The sequence below is a fragment of the Astyanax mexicanus genome, chromosome 14 (genome assembly GCF_023375975.1).
Source record: "Astyanax mexicanus isolate ESR-SI-001 chromosome 14, AstMex3_surface, whole genome shotgun sequence".
Lineage (NCBI taxonomy): Eukaryota > Metazoa > Chordata > Actinopteri > Characiformes > Acestrorhamphidae > Astyanax > Astyanax mexicanus.
In genome coordinates, this window is record NC_064421.1 from 30,153,661 (window position 1) to 30,171,351 (window position 17,691).

At 39.2% G+C, this 17,691-nt stretch overlaps 1 protein-coding gene across 1 annotated transcript in view; it reads left to right on the forward strand.

The window, feature by feature from the left end:
- Positions 1-560: 560 nt before the first annotated feature.
- The window catches only part of abhd12 (abhydrolase domain containing 12, lysophospholipase), a 38,482-nt gene continuing 21,351 nt past the window's right edge, over positions 561-17,691 (forward strand). Inside the window, exons 1-2 of the mRNA XM_007244638.4 lie at positions 561-733; positions 2,701-2,833. Coding sequence (XP_007244700.3) covers positions 2,703-2,833 — 131 coding nt within the window. The 5' untranslated portion in view covers positions 561-733; positions 2,701-2,702. The remainder of the gene's footprint in view (positions 734-2,700; positions 2,834-17,691) is intronic.

Below are 17,691 nucleotides of genomic sequence, written 5' to 3' on the forward strand. Positions count from 1 at the left end.
TATTTCTGTCATATTGTTTTATGTTAAGTTAATGAATCATATGGATTGTTTGAATGCCTTCTTATTACTTAAGTATTCTATAAGCGCAATGTAACTTTTTGTGTTTATAAAATTTCCATAAAATCAGAAACATCTCACGATCTTATAAAAGGAATAAAAGTAGAAAATGCTCTGATATTGAAACTGCATGGATATGAGCTAGAATAACAGCTATGGAAAACTGTTTGTTTACTATTAGGAGAAAAAATGGCCTATACATTATAAACAATGAATAGGAATTTATATTATACCAAAACTATTTAATTTTTTTTTTTTACATGGCCTAAATTATATTTAAATGCTAGTATATAATTTAATGCCTTCTTATTACTTGAATATTCTATGACCAGAATGTAATTTTTATAATATTTAAAAAAAATTATGAAATTCGGTTTTGAAAGAAATATGTGACATGTACAAATGTACAGATATTTATTATTATATTCAATCTTTTCATATCGTTTAATCAGAACCACGTGGCTCTGTGACGCAGCGTTGTTTTGGTCACGTGAAAGGAAACTGAAAAACGCGGCTGTGAAGGAGAGAAGCTTCAGGGCTGAGTGTGGAGCGGAGTTATGGAGGAAACCCGGAGAAACTGTCAGATTAAACCCGGGGTCTGCAGCTCTGTTTCCCGCAGAGAGACCTCCTGAACACCGCCGAGACTCTCCCACAGCTCCCGCAGACTCACAGCGGGGTAAGAGCCCGCAGACCCACAGCTAAAGCTAACCTCAAATAAAAGTCCCCCTAAAGTTTACTACTAAATTAGCTAAATAATAAATCTCTTCATCCAGCACATTCGATTTACTGTTTTATACTGTTCGCATGTTAGTAAAAAATATTTTATTAAATGAAAGTTTTAATATCTGCATGTTTAACGGGGCTCAGATGAAAGCTATGCTAACTAGCTAATGCAACTACTTAATGCTAACTAACTTACTGTACTGTTTAGAGTCACATTGCCTTTAGGATATGATGGAAAGGTCATATTTACTCAGTAATTTGAATTATAAACTGGTTGTATTTGAGTTATTTGACAGTAGCAGATTAACACTGCTGGTTACTTTAAATTTTAATCTAACTCTTATCCACCTACACACACTAAATAGACCAGATAAGCCACTACTAATCTTCTAAAGTAGCTATCAAGGTAGCAAAATTGAATATTAGACAAAATATGTTACCCTGGTTTCATTTATTCTTCCCGTAATTTAATAAATCATTCTCGTAATTTAATAAATCAGTCCTTCAATTGAAAAAATCATTCCCTCAATTTACTAAATAATTCCCTCATTTAATCATAATTAAGTTTATTGTTTCTACCTTGATACTTCGGTAAGTACTGATGATCACATTCTGTTGTGTTTTATTGCAGTGATGTCAATACAGCTCTGGAAAAATAATAATAGACCACTTAAAAATCATAAGTTTATTTGATTTTACCAAATTGAAAAGCTCTTAAATATAATCAAGAGGAAGATGGATGATCACAAGCCATCAAACCAAACCAGGAGTGGCATTATGTTATCCAAAAGTAAGACTGGGGGTGTGTAAGGTGGAGAAGAACATGCCAAGATGCATGAAAACTGTGGTTAAAAAACAGGGTTATTCTACCAAATATTAATTTCTGAACTCCTAAAACTTTATGAATATGAACTTGTTTTTTGCATTATTTTGAGTTTGAAAGCTCTGCATTCTTTTTGCTAAAATGACCATTTCTCATTTTCTGCAAATAAATGCTCTAAATGACAGTATTTTTATTTGGAATTTGGGAGACATGTTGTCCGTAGTTTATAGAATAAAACAACACTTTTCATTTTACTCAAATATATACCTATAAATAGCAAAATCAAAGAAACTGATTCAGAAACTGAAGTGGTCTCTTAATTTATTTTTCAGAGCTGTGTGAGTATAAAATATAACACCTCTTCTCATTTCTCATTCAGTGTGTTTTTTTTCTTTTTATGATTTTTTACATTGTAAATGTAATACTAAAGACTATATTAAAGCTATAACGTTAAATGAACACACGCGGATGCATATTGTTTAGTACACAAAAAAAAGTGTTCTTCATCTTCATCCTAAACTGCACTGAAACCTCCTCATGAAACTAATCCCCCTAAACTGGAATTACCGGTTTGCGAAAGGATAAATAAACAGGCTGTGAATTGCAGTCTGTCATCAAAGCGCGTTACAACTTCTTTAACTCGTTTCCTGGTGTTTAGTTCCACCTTAAAAAGCACTGCGTGAGGTTTTTAAGGTGGAGTGGAACTATCGCACGCATGTGTGAACTTTGCAACACAAACGGTCTCGCTCTGATTGGCCACTCGACCCGAACTGTGAGAGAAACGGCGTCTCTGATTGGCTGTCGTGGTACCGGGGGGAACCTGTAGCGATATCTCTCCGCTCATTGGTTCCCACCTCAACGCTGGTTTGCTGATTGGCTGAGGGGGAACCTGGGTAAAGGTTGTTGTGATCAGCTGCTCTCTGCGGATCTCTCACTTCAGCAAACAATGTAGAGGAGAGATCTCAGAGATCACAGCTCCCGGTCCGACCGTCCACCCCCCGCCTGATCAGCTACCGACCCTCCGGCCGCCCCGCGCTCACCGCCCCCGGAACCTCGCCTCGCTCCCCCGCTGATCCTCTGCTCCTGTCCCGCTGCAGGGATGAGAAAACGGAACCCGTCCCCCGGCGCAGAGCAGCAGCACGACGCCGCCGACAGGGCGCTGCTGGACGGCAAGCAGAGCTCCGGAGGAGACGGGCAGTGGGACAAAACCATGGGCAGGAAACTCAGGAGGTCAGTAAACAGCACAGCTACTAATTACCCTAATGTCGCTAAGAGCACTGCTGCTATTACCTGGTTTTATTATAGTAACAATAGTACCTGAAGAAAATAACCAAGGTAATAACATATGTTATTATACAGTATAATGCCACTAATGCCTAGTGTTTTTAAATCGTGTCATTACAGTGGCACTAGTATGTGTTTTATGTTTTAATTAACAGTTTTATACATTAGTATTGTGTATTGTGACTATTGTGTTATCATTGTAGTCACACTCATCAGTCCTGTCACAATAGCTATTTTGCTTCAGCTGATATATTGTTATGTTGTCCCAGAGTAATGGAATAAATAAACAATATTATTGTAATTTTAAGACCATTAATGTCACAAATATAATAATATTTGAAAACACAATGACATAATAAGGCACATATGATTACACCTTTTTAAATGGCAGCAAACTTTTAATCTTATCAACATTCATTAATCATCAGGATTGAAATACAATTACAGGCCTGAATAATTGATATTGAAAAATATACCTGTAATAAATGATATTACACCATATTTTGTACAGTAAGTCTATAATGTAATTATTGTGACCGGCTACTCACACTAGTATGTTAGATTAGATTAGATTACAATTAAACTTTACTGTCATTGTGCAGAGTAAAGGTGGGTACAGGTACAGAAATGCAGTATGTAGTAGCAAAAGTACAAGATTACAGAGTAATCGTCATTGCAAATAATTGTCTTATTACAGTGACACCTGTAGCCTTTTTTATTACTGGTAATGGTGTTCTAATATAGTGCCATTAATTACCAATGTCTTTAATCATATTATTTACTTGTAAGTGGATTTATTAGTGGTGGTGTTTTATAGGTGTCTGATTTAATTGATCATGTTATTTTCTAGGACCTGGTTTATTTAAATTTGTTTTATGGTGTTATCGTATATTGGCATTAATATCTGGTATAATTGTTCATTTTTTTCCTAGTTTCTGGTTTCATCAATGGTATAATTTATAGTGACAATACCTGATTTTATTAATAATGTTATTTTTCAATTGTCCTTAGTAGGGTTGGGTGATATAGCCATAACATAATATCACAAATATTTTTATTTATTTATTTATTTTGCGAAAATGAAATTATTGGCGATATGCTAGCATTGTGGCCTGTTGCAAGCATTGGCTAAAAGCGCTGTATTTGGGGATGCTGAGGGAAAATAGCTGGTGGGCTATTCCACAAAAGTTTGTATCATGTTTCACTCTTTCATTAAACCCCATAAAGTCAATTTTAAAACGGATTTCTCCTTTAATGGTGCTTTTACTCTGGTGCTGGCAGTGAAGTTGTGTAAGACACTTTTGAAATGCTGAGTTATGCTTGTGTATATGACCGTTCAGTTGAAAAACAGCACTTGAGGCACAGCTGTGGGCTGAATTGTGTGTATTTGTTGTTTGTTTCTATATAAGTTTCCTCTTTCTGCAGAGAATGTGTGTAGGCTGTAAGCGAGGGAAGGAACGCTGAGTCTGTAGGGACGTCTGAGCAGCAGTGCTGTCTGTGCAGGGGGTTGAGTGAGGCCGAGCCAGCAGTTTTTAGACCTGGTCTTGTGTTCAGACAGGATCAGCCAGTTTCGGGCAGGTTTAGTGATTTGCTGAAGCTTTTGCTGCTCTCATTCAGAATGAATGATGAGATCTGTGAGGTCAAAGGTCAGTGTTGTGATCCTGTTTATCCTGTTTGATGAAATTCCAGTCAGAAATGAAGTGATAATGCAGAATTTGTAAATTCCGGGCTTCTGTAGTTTCTGTGATGATTATTGGCTTCACCTCAAAATGGTACTGCAATGGGGAGAATAGCTATCATTCACTCTCTGAGCTGCTGCTACTGCACTACGGAACTTTGGTGAAGCTGCACAAGATCTCTCTCCAGAATTGTGAAATACTGCGTGACCTATAATCATATTAGTGTGAAATATTGTAATATTACTCTACCTCTTCTGTCTACAGTCCACATGCTTCTCTCACTTCAAATGCTGCTTATGTATATCTTTTATGTACACATATGCTTGTGTGCAGCTGTCCACAAGGGGGTGCTTAAAGCGTAATATGTATTTATGTAGTGAAGGAAAAGCGGTTAGCAGCTAATGCTAATGCTGCTGCACCCAACCTTAATGCTGGGGAAACATCACTGAAAACTGATTGACTTTACTGCTCCTTAATACCTGACTAGTAGAATTCTTATATAAGGGGCACCGGATTATAAGGCGCACTGTCGATTTTGGGGAAAATTTAAAGATTTTAAGTGCACCTTATAGTGTGAAAAATGTGGTAAGCATCTGCTCTGTTTTTAGACTTGGTGCCGGACTTTATTTTGACAGATGATGAGTCAGAATTGGAAGAGTGTTTGAACCTGACTGAACCGAAACCAGGCTTTAGAGTTTAGATCACAGTAACATTCACAGTAATTACACAGATCAGCAGCACCTTCTTATTACCGCTATCATCACTTCACTCTAATACAGGTTACTGTGTGTTCCTGTTTGTGTGTATGTGTGTGTGTTCTGTAGGAGTGAAGCTGTGGGTGAGCGGTGATGTAATATTAGTACTGCCTGTTCTTTCTTTTTTTTATTTCAGAGAGAGAGAGAGATGATGGAGGGAGAGAGAAGATGGAGAGAGAGAGCGAGAGATGAGGGAGTGAGAGGATGTATATAAAGAAAGAGATCAATATAGACAGAGATTGAAGAAAGACAGATATGATAAATTACAGATAATGAAAGATTAATTTTATTAAAATGCTAAATATGTAGGTTTAAGGTAATAACTTTTTATTAATTAGAAATAATAAAGTCTTAATAAGATACTCAATACAGATTTTGCGATTTTCCGTATATTACAATACAGTTCTCTACCATACTTTACAGCACCTGTGTTGCTGAAGAGAATAAAATACTCCTAAATAAGCAAGTACCAGTAATGATGGATTCATTGGTGTTTCAGTTATACAGAATTGAACAACCAATATTCCAATATTCTTCACTGCATGTTTATTAACCCTATTCATTAGATTATAGCGCCACCACACGGTGTAATGAAGCAGGAACATTAGTAAGTCAGATTGGATGGAGAATCCTACGGAGTTTAGAGTGCTCATGCTTCAATAAATTGTTGATATTTGCTGCCACGTATTAATAATTGTATCACAAATGAAAATCGTACAATAAATCGCAATATCAATATTTTGTCCCACCCCTACTGCAGAGCAGAGATGGTTAAGGTTAAGTATTGCTCAAAGGCTGAACAGCGGCAGCTTGTTGATCCCCATAACCCTGCCATCAATAACCCAATGCTCTAACCACTGAGCCACCACTGCACGGAGAGATATAGAGTGTCACAAAGAGGAGAGATATACAAAAAGAGAGAGGGAGGAAGAGAGAGAGGGAGAGAGAGAAAGATGCAGATCTGTTAGCAGAAGAAGAGATCATACGTCTTCAGTAGATGGAGAGAGAGAAAGCGAGGGATAGGGAAACGTTCAGCTACAGCAGGCGTGCGAGAGCGAGACTCTAGAGACTTTCTCTGGTGTGAGAGTGAGTGTAGTAGCAGCACGGCTGCCGGAGCTCAGCTTGCAGACGCTGCAGACTCAGCAGAATCTCTGCACCCCGTCTGCTCCTCTCAGCCCGACCCACACTTCCTGCTCAGATTACAGCCATAGTTAATTTATCACTGTGCGCTTCCCCACCACAACCAAATATTAGCTTAGCACTCGCCCCGTTCAGGTGATGCTGCAGGACCAGGGTTGCCAGAGTCACCAGTGTAACGTACACTACAGTGTGAGTGATGTGTTCAGTCAGAAAAGGAGCCCAGCTGCTGATATTTGTTACTCGTGGAGCCCAGCTCAACAATGGTTACTAAAATTTAACCATAATTAATCACTTTAATTCAATTTAATCTGTCTTCATTAGGATGAAATCATCTAAAAAACGTACAGCACTGGGAAAAAAATGAGACCACTTAACATTGAGTTTTTTTATTTAACCAAATTGAAAACCTCTGGAATATAATCAAGAGGAAAAAGGATTATCACAAGCCATCAAACCAAGCTGAACTGCTTGAATTTTTGCCCCAGGAGTGATAAAGTTATCCAAAAGCAGTGTGTAAGACTGGTGGAGGAGAACATGCCAAGATGCATGAAAACTGTGATTAAAAACCAGGGTTATTCCACCAAATATTGATTTCTGAACTCTTAAATCTTTAAGAATAAGCACTTGTTTTCTTTGCATTGTCTGAGGTCTAAAACCTCTACATCTTCAGCAATTTCTAATTTTCTGCAAATAAATGCTTTAAATTACAACATTTTTTATTTGGAATTTGGGAGAAATGTTGTCCATAGTTTATAGAATAAAACAACAATGTTCATTTTACAAAATCAGAGAAACTGATTCAGAAACTGAAGTGGTCCCTTAATTTTTCCAAATTTGTATATATCCAAAGACCAATATTATATACTGTAATATTAAATAAAGTTAATTACAGTATGTATTAGGGGGGTGTAACGATGAACTGTGCTCACAAACTTCAATTTCTCACAATATTTGTAACAAATTTTCACTGATAAAAATCACAAAAACTTTTTTTTTCACCTTGTATAAATGCTCTCTGTACTGTTCTAAGCGTTAGTAAACTACTGTGCTGTTTTATTTCTCAATAATCATTTGATTATTTAGGAAATCTTCAATTAAATTATAACACAGGAAATGTTAATAATTCATTACTCTACTTATTTTTATCTACTGAAGTATTTCCATTTAAAATTCCTCCACAACATTATTGGTAATCTGTTGTTCTGTTTGGGTTGTGAGAGCTTGTTGGAGGATCTGTCATCTTTTTTGAAAAGACAAAGACACATAGTGCGGAAAAAAAACACTTGTGTGTTTGGCTTCACTCAAAATAAAATAATTTACTGATCTAACCTCCACCCTTTGTTTACGTCCACTGGTTATCTGGCCTTTTCTCATTAGCGGGATTGCAAACTCTTGTTTTTAAATAATGCAACTGCAACTGCATAACATTTCATAAACAGAATATGGAATTGTATGTTTCCGGGTTGCACATTATCCAATTTTTCCATTGCAATGCATCATGCGACAATACTTTGTTACACCTCGATACTTTACACCCCGTTACAACACTTTACAAGTCCCAGTTATGGAACCAGGCAATTAATGGACAGACTGAAAAAAAACCTGAGCAGCCTGGAGGAAGAGAGGACACCAGACAATGACCCGTCTTCAAGGACATTCAATTGGGTCTGGTCACGTGACACTGTTGCCAAAACCGAGCTGCTGATTGCAGCGTTTATTGACGGAGACTTTAGGACTTCAGGTTACTGACTGATTGATTTGAGCATGTGGAGAGTTTCATTCACAGATACTGCAGTGGAGATTAATACACAGGAGGTATTGATTAGGATTGATTAGAGGATCTGCAGATCAGGCTTCAGTGGAGCATCCGGTACGACTGCAGAGGCCTGGATTGAGTTTGATTGTAAGCTGTCAGGAAAAATCTAATTTGTCAAATAAAATGTTTTTAGTCATACAGCTCTGGAAAACAGTTAAGAGACTACTTCAGTTTCTGAATCAGTTTCTCTGATTTTGCTATTTATAGGTATATGTTTAAATAAACTGTTCATTGTTGTTTTATTCTAGAAACTATAGACAACATTTCTCCCAAATTCCAAATAAAAATATTGTCATTTTGAGCATTTATTTGCAGAAAATGAGAAATGGCTGAAATAACAAAAAAGATGCAGAGTTCAGAAATCAATATTTGGTGAAATAACAGTTTTCATGCATCTTGGCATGTTCTCCTCCACTAGTCTTACACACTGCTTTTGGATAAATTTATGCCACTCCTGGAGAAAGAATTCAAGCTTGTGATCATCCATCTTCCTCTTGATTATATTCCAGAGGTTTTCAATTAGTAAAAAATCAAAGAAACTCATCATTTTTAAGTGGTCTCTTATTTTTTTTCCAATGCCTAATGCCAGCATTGGCTAGAAAGGTATAAAATTCTCCAGAATTGAGCTGTGGAGAAGTGTAAGAATGACTGTACAGAGTATACTAACAGTTACTACAGACTACAGACATTATGGACCCAGTCTTATAGCCTGCACAAGGTGTGTTGCCATGCTCATTGCTATCTTTGACTCCGCCAACTGTCTATTTTCACACCTGGCTCTTAAGGGAAATGGCAAGTGACACGCTGGTTGGTTTGTTTTACATTACGCCCAAAACACCCATGATTAATTAAGAGAATTAATTCATGTATTCATCTTTGTTTCTAGCTGTGCAAGGTGTACTTTTCCTGTCGTTACGATAGCGACAAAACTAACACGTCATATATCAAGCTGCACGGTGCGAGGTTGATGGCTCACCTACAAATCGTTAAAATAGGGCCATATATATATTTATACAATATAATACATACTACTCTACCAGTGAAAAGTTTTAGTTAATAAAAGGATAATAAAAGGAAATGATGTGTACTCTCCTCTCCCTCATTAGAATGTAACTGTAGCGCGGCTGTAAAGCACCACCTTTGCTCCACGTTTGAACTGAAACGCAACCCCGCCTCAGCTCTCTACCCGGCACAGCTGTAACCCGAGCGGCGGTCCGGCGTGGGTCCGGGGCAGCCGGCACGTGGGTGCTTATTGTATGTCGGATACAGGAGCCGGCGTCGGTCACCTGCACGGCAGCTGTTCTGAGGAAGGTACACAAGGTGAAGGTCAGGAGGAGTACAGTTCGATTTACTCTCATCAGTTTCAGGAAACGGAGCTGGAACCCAATCCGTTCTTCCAGAGACTTCCGTAGCATTGTTTCAGGAGCAGCTGAACTTCAGCAAGAACAAAGATACTCAAAAACAGTCAAACTCATTTTTTGATCACTTAAAAGAGTGGGGGTGGTTTGAATCCTGTTCATGTCTCCCTGTTCAAGACCTGTAAAGCTAAGCTGAGTTAAGTTGACAAAACTGTAATTCTTAAAAAAAAAAACATTTTCTTTTAAAGTCAAATGAGCGCTGGATGTTAATCTACACAGATTTCTCTCCTGAGAACTGTTTATTTGGGTGTTTAAAGCGCTTCTGTTTATTTACAGTAAGCTTAGATTTCTAGTTTTCCACTATAGCTGGGTGCAGCAGCGTTAGCATTAGCGGCTAATCGCTTAGTGTGTTTAGTATGTATACTAATACTGCTTTACTAGTGGCTTTATTTTTGGGAAAATTAAAGGATTTTAGTGCGAAAAATACGGTAGGCACATTTAAAGTGCAAAAAGTTAGTCTAGACCCCTAACATTAGGAATTAACACTGGGACTTAACATTAGGACTAGTAATGTGATATCTAGCACAAGCTTCCTTAAGCACATGTGAAGCCAGACATCACCTCGTTTAGCTCTACTTCTAGTGATGATGCTGATTATGGTACACCTCTAATGTTCAAAAACATTAGATCACATAATATATACCATTATTATTATTATTCAATTTAACGATTTACAACCTTTTTAAAACCAGTCCCATTAAATCACCGCTTACATTTTTACCCCAGCTATAAAAAGCTCTTCCCCACTGAACTAATGAACCAGGGTTTTTGCAGTGCTGTTATATATGAAGCACTTCACCGCTGGATGCTGACTCACCATTTGTTCTCCCCAGAGCTTTGAGAGTGAGCTCCAGAGCCGAGAGATTTCTCAGTGTTCCAGATTTAGCACCTTGTTTCAGCTCCTCCTCTGAGAGTACGCTGATACAGCACAGACAGGGAGCCTTGACAACATGCCATCCTCTTAAAAGCTACTCTTGATCAGCCACAATATTACAACCACTTGTGGGTTAGTGTGTACATCCCCCTTGTGCCACACGAACATCTCTACAAACCTCTGCAGATGTCATTTGGTATCTGGTCTCAAGGCTTCAAGATCCTTTCACACTTGAAGGTCTGAACTAAAATATAAGTATTTGCTACATTTGTTATGGATGGTTTTGTTTGCACACTGCAGTAGAGTGAGCATTTTAAGGAACTGTCGTCTAGTATGTGCGATATACAGAGAATGGCCATGCAGTTTGCTAGCATCGGCTAAACCTGCATTTACACCAGCACTTGTGTTGTTTTTTCTGGTCAGGTATACAAGAAAATCCCTTAAATATATTGTTACTATTCAGACCAAGCAATGAAGTCAGACTGAAGGTCTAAACAAAACTCTCATGTACCTTTTGTTTTTTTTCTTGTGCCCTATCTGGATGGGATTAGTTTCTCAGCGGAACGTTTGGGAAAAAAAATATTTCACTCTTCTACACAGTGATAAAACTCTTGTCTCTGAACTGCAATTGAAAAAACACGAGGACCAGTAAGTTTTTTTTAAGCACTCTAAAAAACACTGGAGCAGAGAAGAGATGCTGACTCTTATTTCGGTTTGGGGCGAAATGTTCGGATAGAAATGCGTCTGTGAGCCGTGTTCCTCCCTCAGTTCCTCATTTGACTGGGTTGTGTTTACGTGAATGTCCATGAAAACACATTAAACACGTACATGGTTGTTCTGAATGGGAATAAAATCACCCATAGGAACCCCCATAAAAGAGAAAATTGCCCCAGGACCCCCTGATAAACTAATCGTGTCCGGATGGGGCTTTTGGAGCACTTTTGTTAGGAACAATGCATATAACCTGCCTGAGATGTTCTGCCCCAACCTTCTAGAACATCACAGTTCAGCTGCTGTCAAAGTGTGTCAGATTCTTACACTTTCCTTTTTTCTGCTTAAACATACCAGCTCCATTTCTGGACAAGCTGAGAGAGTCATATTAGTGTCAAATCCTGCAAGCTTCTGGATCTGTTATGCTAATCTAAAGGGAGGGCTTGTGCAGCTCCACCAAAGTTCCATAGTGCAGCAGCAGCATTCCAGCCCTGAGTGGGAATATCAATAGAAAGCACTCTGCCTGATACAGACAGTATCAGTAAAAGAATGATTCTGATACTGTTGTTTTAGGGTATGATTAATAGAGGATGTTGCTGTAAGCAGTGGACTGTAGGCTGAGTCAGTGTGAGTGTGTGTTGCGAGAGCAGTGAGAGCTCTCAGTAGAGGTGGAGGAGTGGAAGGAATGAGATTAGGAGGATTTAGGAACAGAAATAAAGGTGGAAAGAGAGGGAGTGCATAAGTGAAAGTGCGATTAGAAGACATTAAAAGGTATCGTAGAGGTTCTGAGCTGTTCGGAGTGGTCATTTCAGTCCGTGTGAGAGTGAGAGAAAGAGGGAGTGAGAGAGAGAGAAAAATAGAGTGTGTGTGTGAGAGAGTTTAGGAGTCTGGTTTGATTATGGCAGCAGAGCCGGGCAAGCCACAGCTCTAACTCACTCAGGCATCTCTGTCAAAACCAATCTACCCGACTGCACTGACCCGAGAGTGAGAGAGAAAGAGAGAGAAATAGAGTATATACACATAATTTTGAATGCTCAATTTACAACATCAGCCAGGACACACTTTAATGCCACAGACAGACAGGAAAGAAACGTAGAGTACCAGGCAGACAAACAGAAGGAAGACAGACAGGCAGACAAGATATATATATGAAGGGACAGTAGAAAGACATCAAGGGACAGGAGAAAGAGAGGGAGACATAGAGTGACAGGAGAGAGACATGGAGGGAAAGGAGTGAGAGACAGACAAGAGAGAAAGAGAGGGACAGGAGAGAGACAAACGAGAGAAACAAAGGGGGACAGGAGACAGATGTGAGACAGGAAAGGGTTATAATGGTGCAGGAGAGAGAGACAGACAAGAGGGAGACAGAGGGACAGGAGAGGGTCATAAAGGAGGAGGAGGAGAGACGGACAGAGAAGAGAGACATAGAGTAACATGAGAGAGGCAGTAAGACAGAGAGGGAGAGAAGTCACAGGCGAGATATAAAGGGGCAAAAGAGAGACACACAGAGAGAGACGAGAGAAATTGAGGGACAGGAGACAGATGTGAGACAGGAGAGAGAGACAGACAGAGAAAAGAGAGACATGGAGTAACAGAGAGAGGCAGTGAGACAGAGAGGGAGAGAAGACACAGACAAGGAGATATAAAGGGGCAAAAGAGAGATAGACAGAGAGAGACAGGAGAGAAAGAGATAGGCAGACAGAAACCAAGAGGGGCAGGAAAGAGAGAGTCATAGACAAGAGAGATATATAGAAGGACAGGAGAGAGGACAGTGTGACTTAGAGGGATCGAAGAAAGACAGACAGACAAGGATAGAAGAGAGAGACAGAGCAGAGACAGAAAAAACATATAAAGACAGCGAGACATAGAGGGGCAGGAGAGACATAGAGGGACAGGAGATAAGACAGACAGAGATAGGAGAGAGAGACAGGGCAGAGACAGAAAGACAGGAGAGACATCAGGCTGCAGCTTGAATTAGCTAAATGAATACATTAGAAGGGTCTCCACAGACATCTGGTTACACAATGTAAGCTCTGTAGATTCTGAAGCTGTGCTGGTTAATGGTACAGTTACTCCAGTTGTGAGCAGTTGTGGTTTCTGACGGCGTATTAGCTGCTGTAATCAGCCGCTGGCATGCGCAGTGTTTTTAGGTGATTGGTGGAGCTCATAAAGCTGCAGTTTTTGGCAGGTGCAGCTGCGCTCAGCAGACTGTTAGTCAGACAGCGATGAGGTCAGCAGGAAAAGTTCCTCTGGGTGAAGCTTCTGACCTTTAACGCTTTCTCTTATAGCCTAATAGTTACAGACCCCCCTCAGCAGCATTGCAGCCACCACCACTATCGTGTCCGTGTCATCACTGAAGGAGAACACCCTGTTTCACCCATAGACTGTGTATAGCTGGACAGAGCATCGTCTCTCAAAAGTGAAGCCACCACAGGTTGGGCACCCCCCCTGGTGTTCGGTTTCAGGAAGCTGTGTAACCCCACCCATTCCCATACAGGTTTTAATGGCAAAACAGAACAACTTTCAATCACGTTTTTTTTAATATACTGTAATTCTACCTCCTTTATTTAAATGCAGCAGTTAGTGTAACCTCTGCTTATATTGTCACATTTTTATATCCCCACATAATACATTTTTTTAAACGTTATTCAGCTCTATTCAAAAAGGTGTGTTTGTTGTAAAAGGGCTTGTTATGGGCGGGACCAATAACAGACCGTCAGCTCTGCTCCGCTCCGCTCTGCAGCTTGTGACCGCCAGGCAGCCCTCAGGGACGGGGTTATTTAAATGAGTAGGCTGTCTCTCCACAGTCTTTCTCCCTCTTCTGGTCTCTACTGCGCAGACTCGGGTTTCAGGATCGCCAACATGGCGGAAGATTTTGGCTTCATTTTCATTGAATTGAATCTTTTTTTACAGTCTCTGGTTTCACCATAGCTGCAGCCCATGACCCCAGTATCTACAATGGCTTACAAAAGCATTCATACCCCTTGAAACTTTTCAGATTTTGTCACCCTACAACCCCAAATTAAATGTATTTTATTGAATTTTTTAATGTCTAGACCATAAGCGTAGCTACAGCCTTGCAACACCGTAGCGTCTGCCGTAAATACCAGTGCAACCACCTGAGAATCATTTAAGCTGGACTGTCTCTCTGCAGTTCTGTTTTCTAGTTACTTGAACATGAGCCGGAGCTAAAAAACTGATCAAGCTGTTGTGGAAGAAGACTTTTATTATGCTAATGTTATGCTAATTTAACCTTGTACAGCTGTCAAGCCAGAGACCTCTAAGCATTCATCTTAAAAAAAAAAAAAGGCAAAAGGTTGACACCTGTAGTCCAGCAGGCTCAGCGGAAACGTGATCAGTGTGTATGTTTAGTGTGACTACAGCCGCATGTCTACAGTAACAATATCGCTGCTGTGCTGATGAACAGAACAGGTTTCTGGGAGCTTTACTGCTCTCTGTTTATGAAACATAAAGGACTGTATAACGGGGATCCTGCTCCACCCTGTTAATCCTGTTAAATAAATGGAGATTTGGAGGACACTGCAGTAACACAGTTAGGGTGTGTCACTTTTTTTTTTTTTTTTTTTTTAAAGGAAGGATATCAACAATTTTGTCTACATGTTTAAAAGATCATTCTCAGTGATGTCAGGTGTGGGGGCACAAATTAAAGAATTGTGGCTGTAGTGAATAGAGTAAAAAAAAAAAAAGAAAAAAGATTTCATTAAGGATACCATTTAACAGTAATATTACAACCTCATACAGTGGCACAGTTTGTGACGCTTTATAATTTTCTATAGTGCACTATAAGGTGCACTTAAAATATTTTAATCTTTCCAAACATTGACAGTATGTCTTATGTATGAATTCTACCAGTCAGGTTGTAAGGAGCAGTAAAGCCACTCTGCTGAAGTACAGCATTATACAGGAGTTTCAAGTTTAGTTCTCCAGTGCCAAATCTAGAGCAGTATTAGCATTAGTTGCTAATCATGCTAATCACTAGCTCTTTCGAAGATCATAGTTGAGCATTATTGGGCTGTAACCTGCGTGTTTACTGTGTTTACACTCAGGGCTCCTTAGTGTAGCGCTGTTGGGCAGCATTAGCCGCTAACCATGGCTAGCGGTAGTGGTTAGCTGGTAATGCTAATGCTGCTGCACCCAGCCTTACTTGAAATCTGGAAATCTTGGCTTACTGTAAGTAAACGGAAGTGCTTTACTCACCTAAATAAACAGTTTTCAGAAGAGAAATCTGTGTAGATTAACATCCAGCGCTCGTTTGACTTTAAAAGAAAATGTTTTTTTTTTTTTGTTATCTAAGTTAGGCTAACATTACAGGTCTCGTCACAAAGTAAAATTAGAAGGAAAACATAGTGACACACCTGTTCCTTACTAGTGTCGCATAATGCTTATAATGCTTATAATCCTTATGATCAGGTGCCCATTCATTTCACATACATAGGTCTACTTATCTACACTGTAAAAAACTCCTGTTAACAATAACTGTCTAATCTGATAACGCTTATATTGTATTTCTGCACCTCTGATTTGAAATCTGAGAGCTGTGTGCTTTTCAGATGATATCTGATCTGATAGGAATGATAATAACCTGATATAACCATTATAGCTCCACATTATTCAGTTAGATTGTATAAAGCAGCTGTGAGCATTTGGAGAGAATTGACTCAAGACGGCTGATATTTTTAGTAAGTGTCACACATTTATAATGAGGAATTTCATCAGAGCTCCTCTGATCCTGCAACATCTTGGTTAGATGCATGGCCTTGTTTCAGTAGTGAGGAAGTATCAAAAAAATATTTCTCTATAAATATGTCTACTATGCAGAGCTTCTACATGTGGATCATGTTATACAGGTAGGAGGATGTAGGGTATAAAATCTTTTGTGAGGTACTATCTAACCCATACAGGGTTAGCATGCTCCTGCAAAGTGTTTTTGCCGGTGTAAGAAAGAAAATAAAAGAAGAAACATCTTTAAAAATATAAATATATATTTGGATACATGCAGACAGGGACAAAATCTGCCTCCAAGTGAGTTCTGGTGGTGCATGCTTATTCAGCACAGTAAAATAGACTAGAGATGCGTTCAAACTCATCCAATATCGGTATCGGACAGATGTTGATGTAAATTAAAGTATTGAATAATTAAGCAATAATATACAAGAGGGAGTGCCAATATTACACATTATAGCACGAACTTCAAATGTATTTTTGCGATTATACCACAATTCCATAATCACTGTTTATTAAAAGATAAAGAGTTAAAGAGGAAGAGAAAATACAATCTGTTTGGTTATAAACACTTCATGAGTGGAAATAGTTCCATTACGGTGCTGTTTGGCTTGTAAGCGCTGCATTGTTGCTGGGTTACCTGTATGTGGGGGAGTAATACATAGAGAGCTTTTGTTACAGTACATTACCGGCTAATAACTGCACTCATTGACCACCTCTCGGCCAATCACATTGCAGGGTCGAAACTAACTGTGGTATAATGGATGTCATATAATCCACTCGTTTAACGTCTGCTAAACAACACCCTGTGCATCACACTTATCCTGCCGCCATTTTCATTATATGCAATTAAAAAAAACATTTTTAGACCCAGAATCATCTCAAGTGTTTCGGGTCTTAAGCAGTGTATTTACGTATAATGTTATGATGTAAGAAGTTTCTGTGAGAATCTTTTAGAACTTCAGACGTTTGCTTCCATTCACCACCAGTGTTAGCACAGTTTTCTGACTAAGATTAAGAGTAAGATTATCTAGAACAGAGCGTTTCTTACCAAACCCACTAAACCCCGCTCTCTGATTGGCTCAGACTGAGTGTCTGTGCTGTTTGGTGACTAGCGCTTGCTCTTAAACCTTCCTCGCTGCTTTAACACAACCCATATGGTGGTGGATTAGCATGACTAAACGCATCAGCATTAGCCTGGAGGTGCAGCATCACAGGACACTACTCTCACACATCAGCAGTCTCTCTCTCTCTCTCTCTCTCGGAGTGTTAGCTGGTCTGATGTGAGCAGGACTCCACCTGCTTCCAAAATTTAGTCCACCATCTGTTAGCCTACAACACTGCTAACTCTCATATGACGAACTATAACTATATACAGTAGAACACATGCACACACACTCAGACACACAGCAGTTGGTCTGGTTTTTCCTGATGTTCAGGTTAAAATCTGTTTCAAGTGACTTCAACCGTGCCTTCAATAACCACACCACACATACCTTCACAAGAGCTGTGGATTAGTAAGAACCTGCTAATTCCAGTGTGTATCATAATACAGGGGTTACCATGCATACCAGTACATGGTGATGCATTTCAGTACTGTAAGCCAATTCATTTGTGTTTGCTTTTTATATTTTATTATAAGTTTTATGCAATTAAAACAGTGGGACC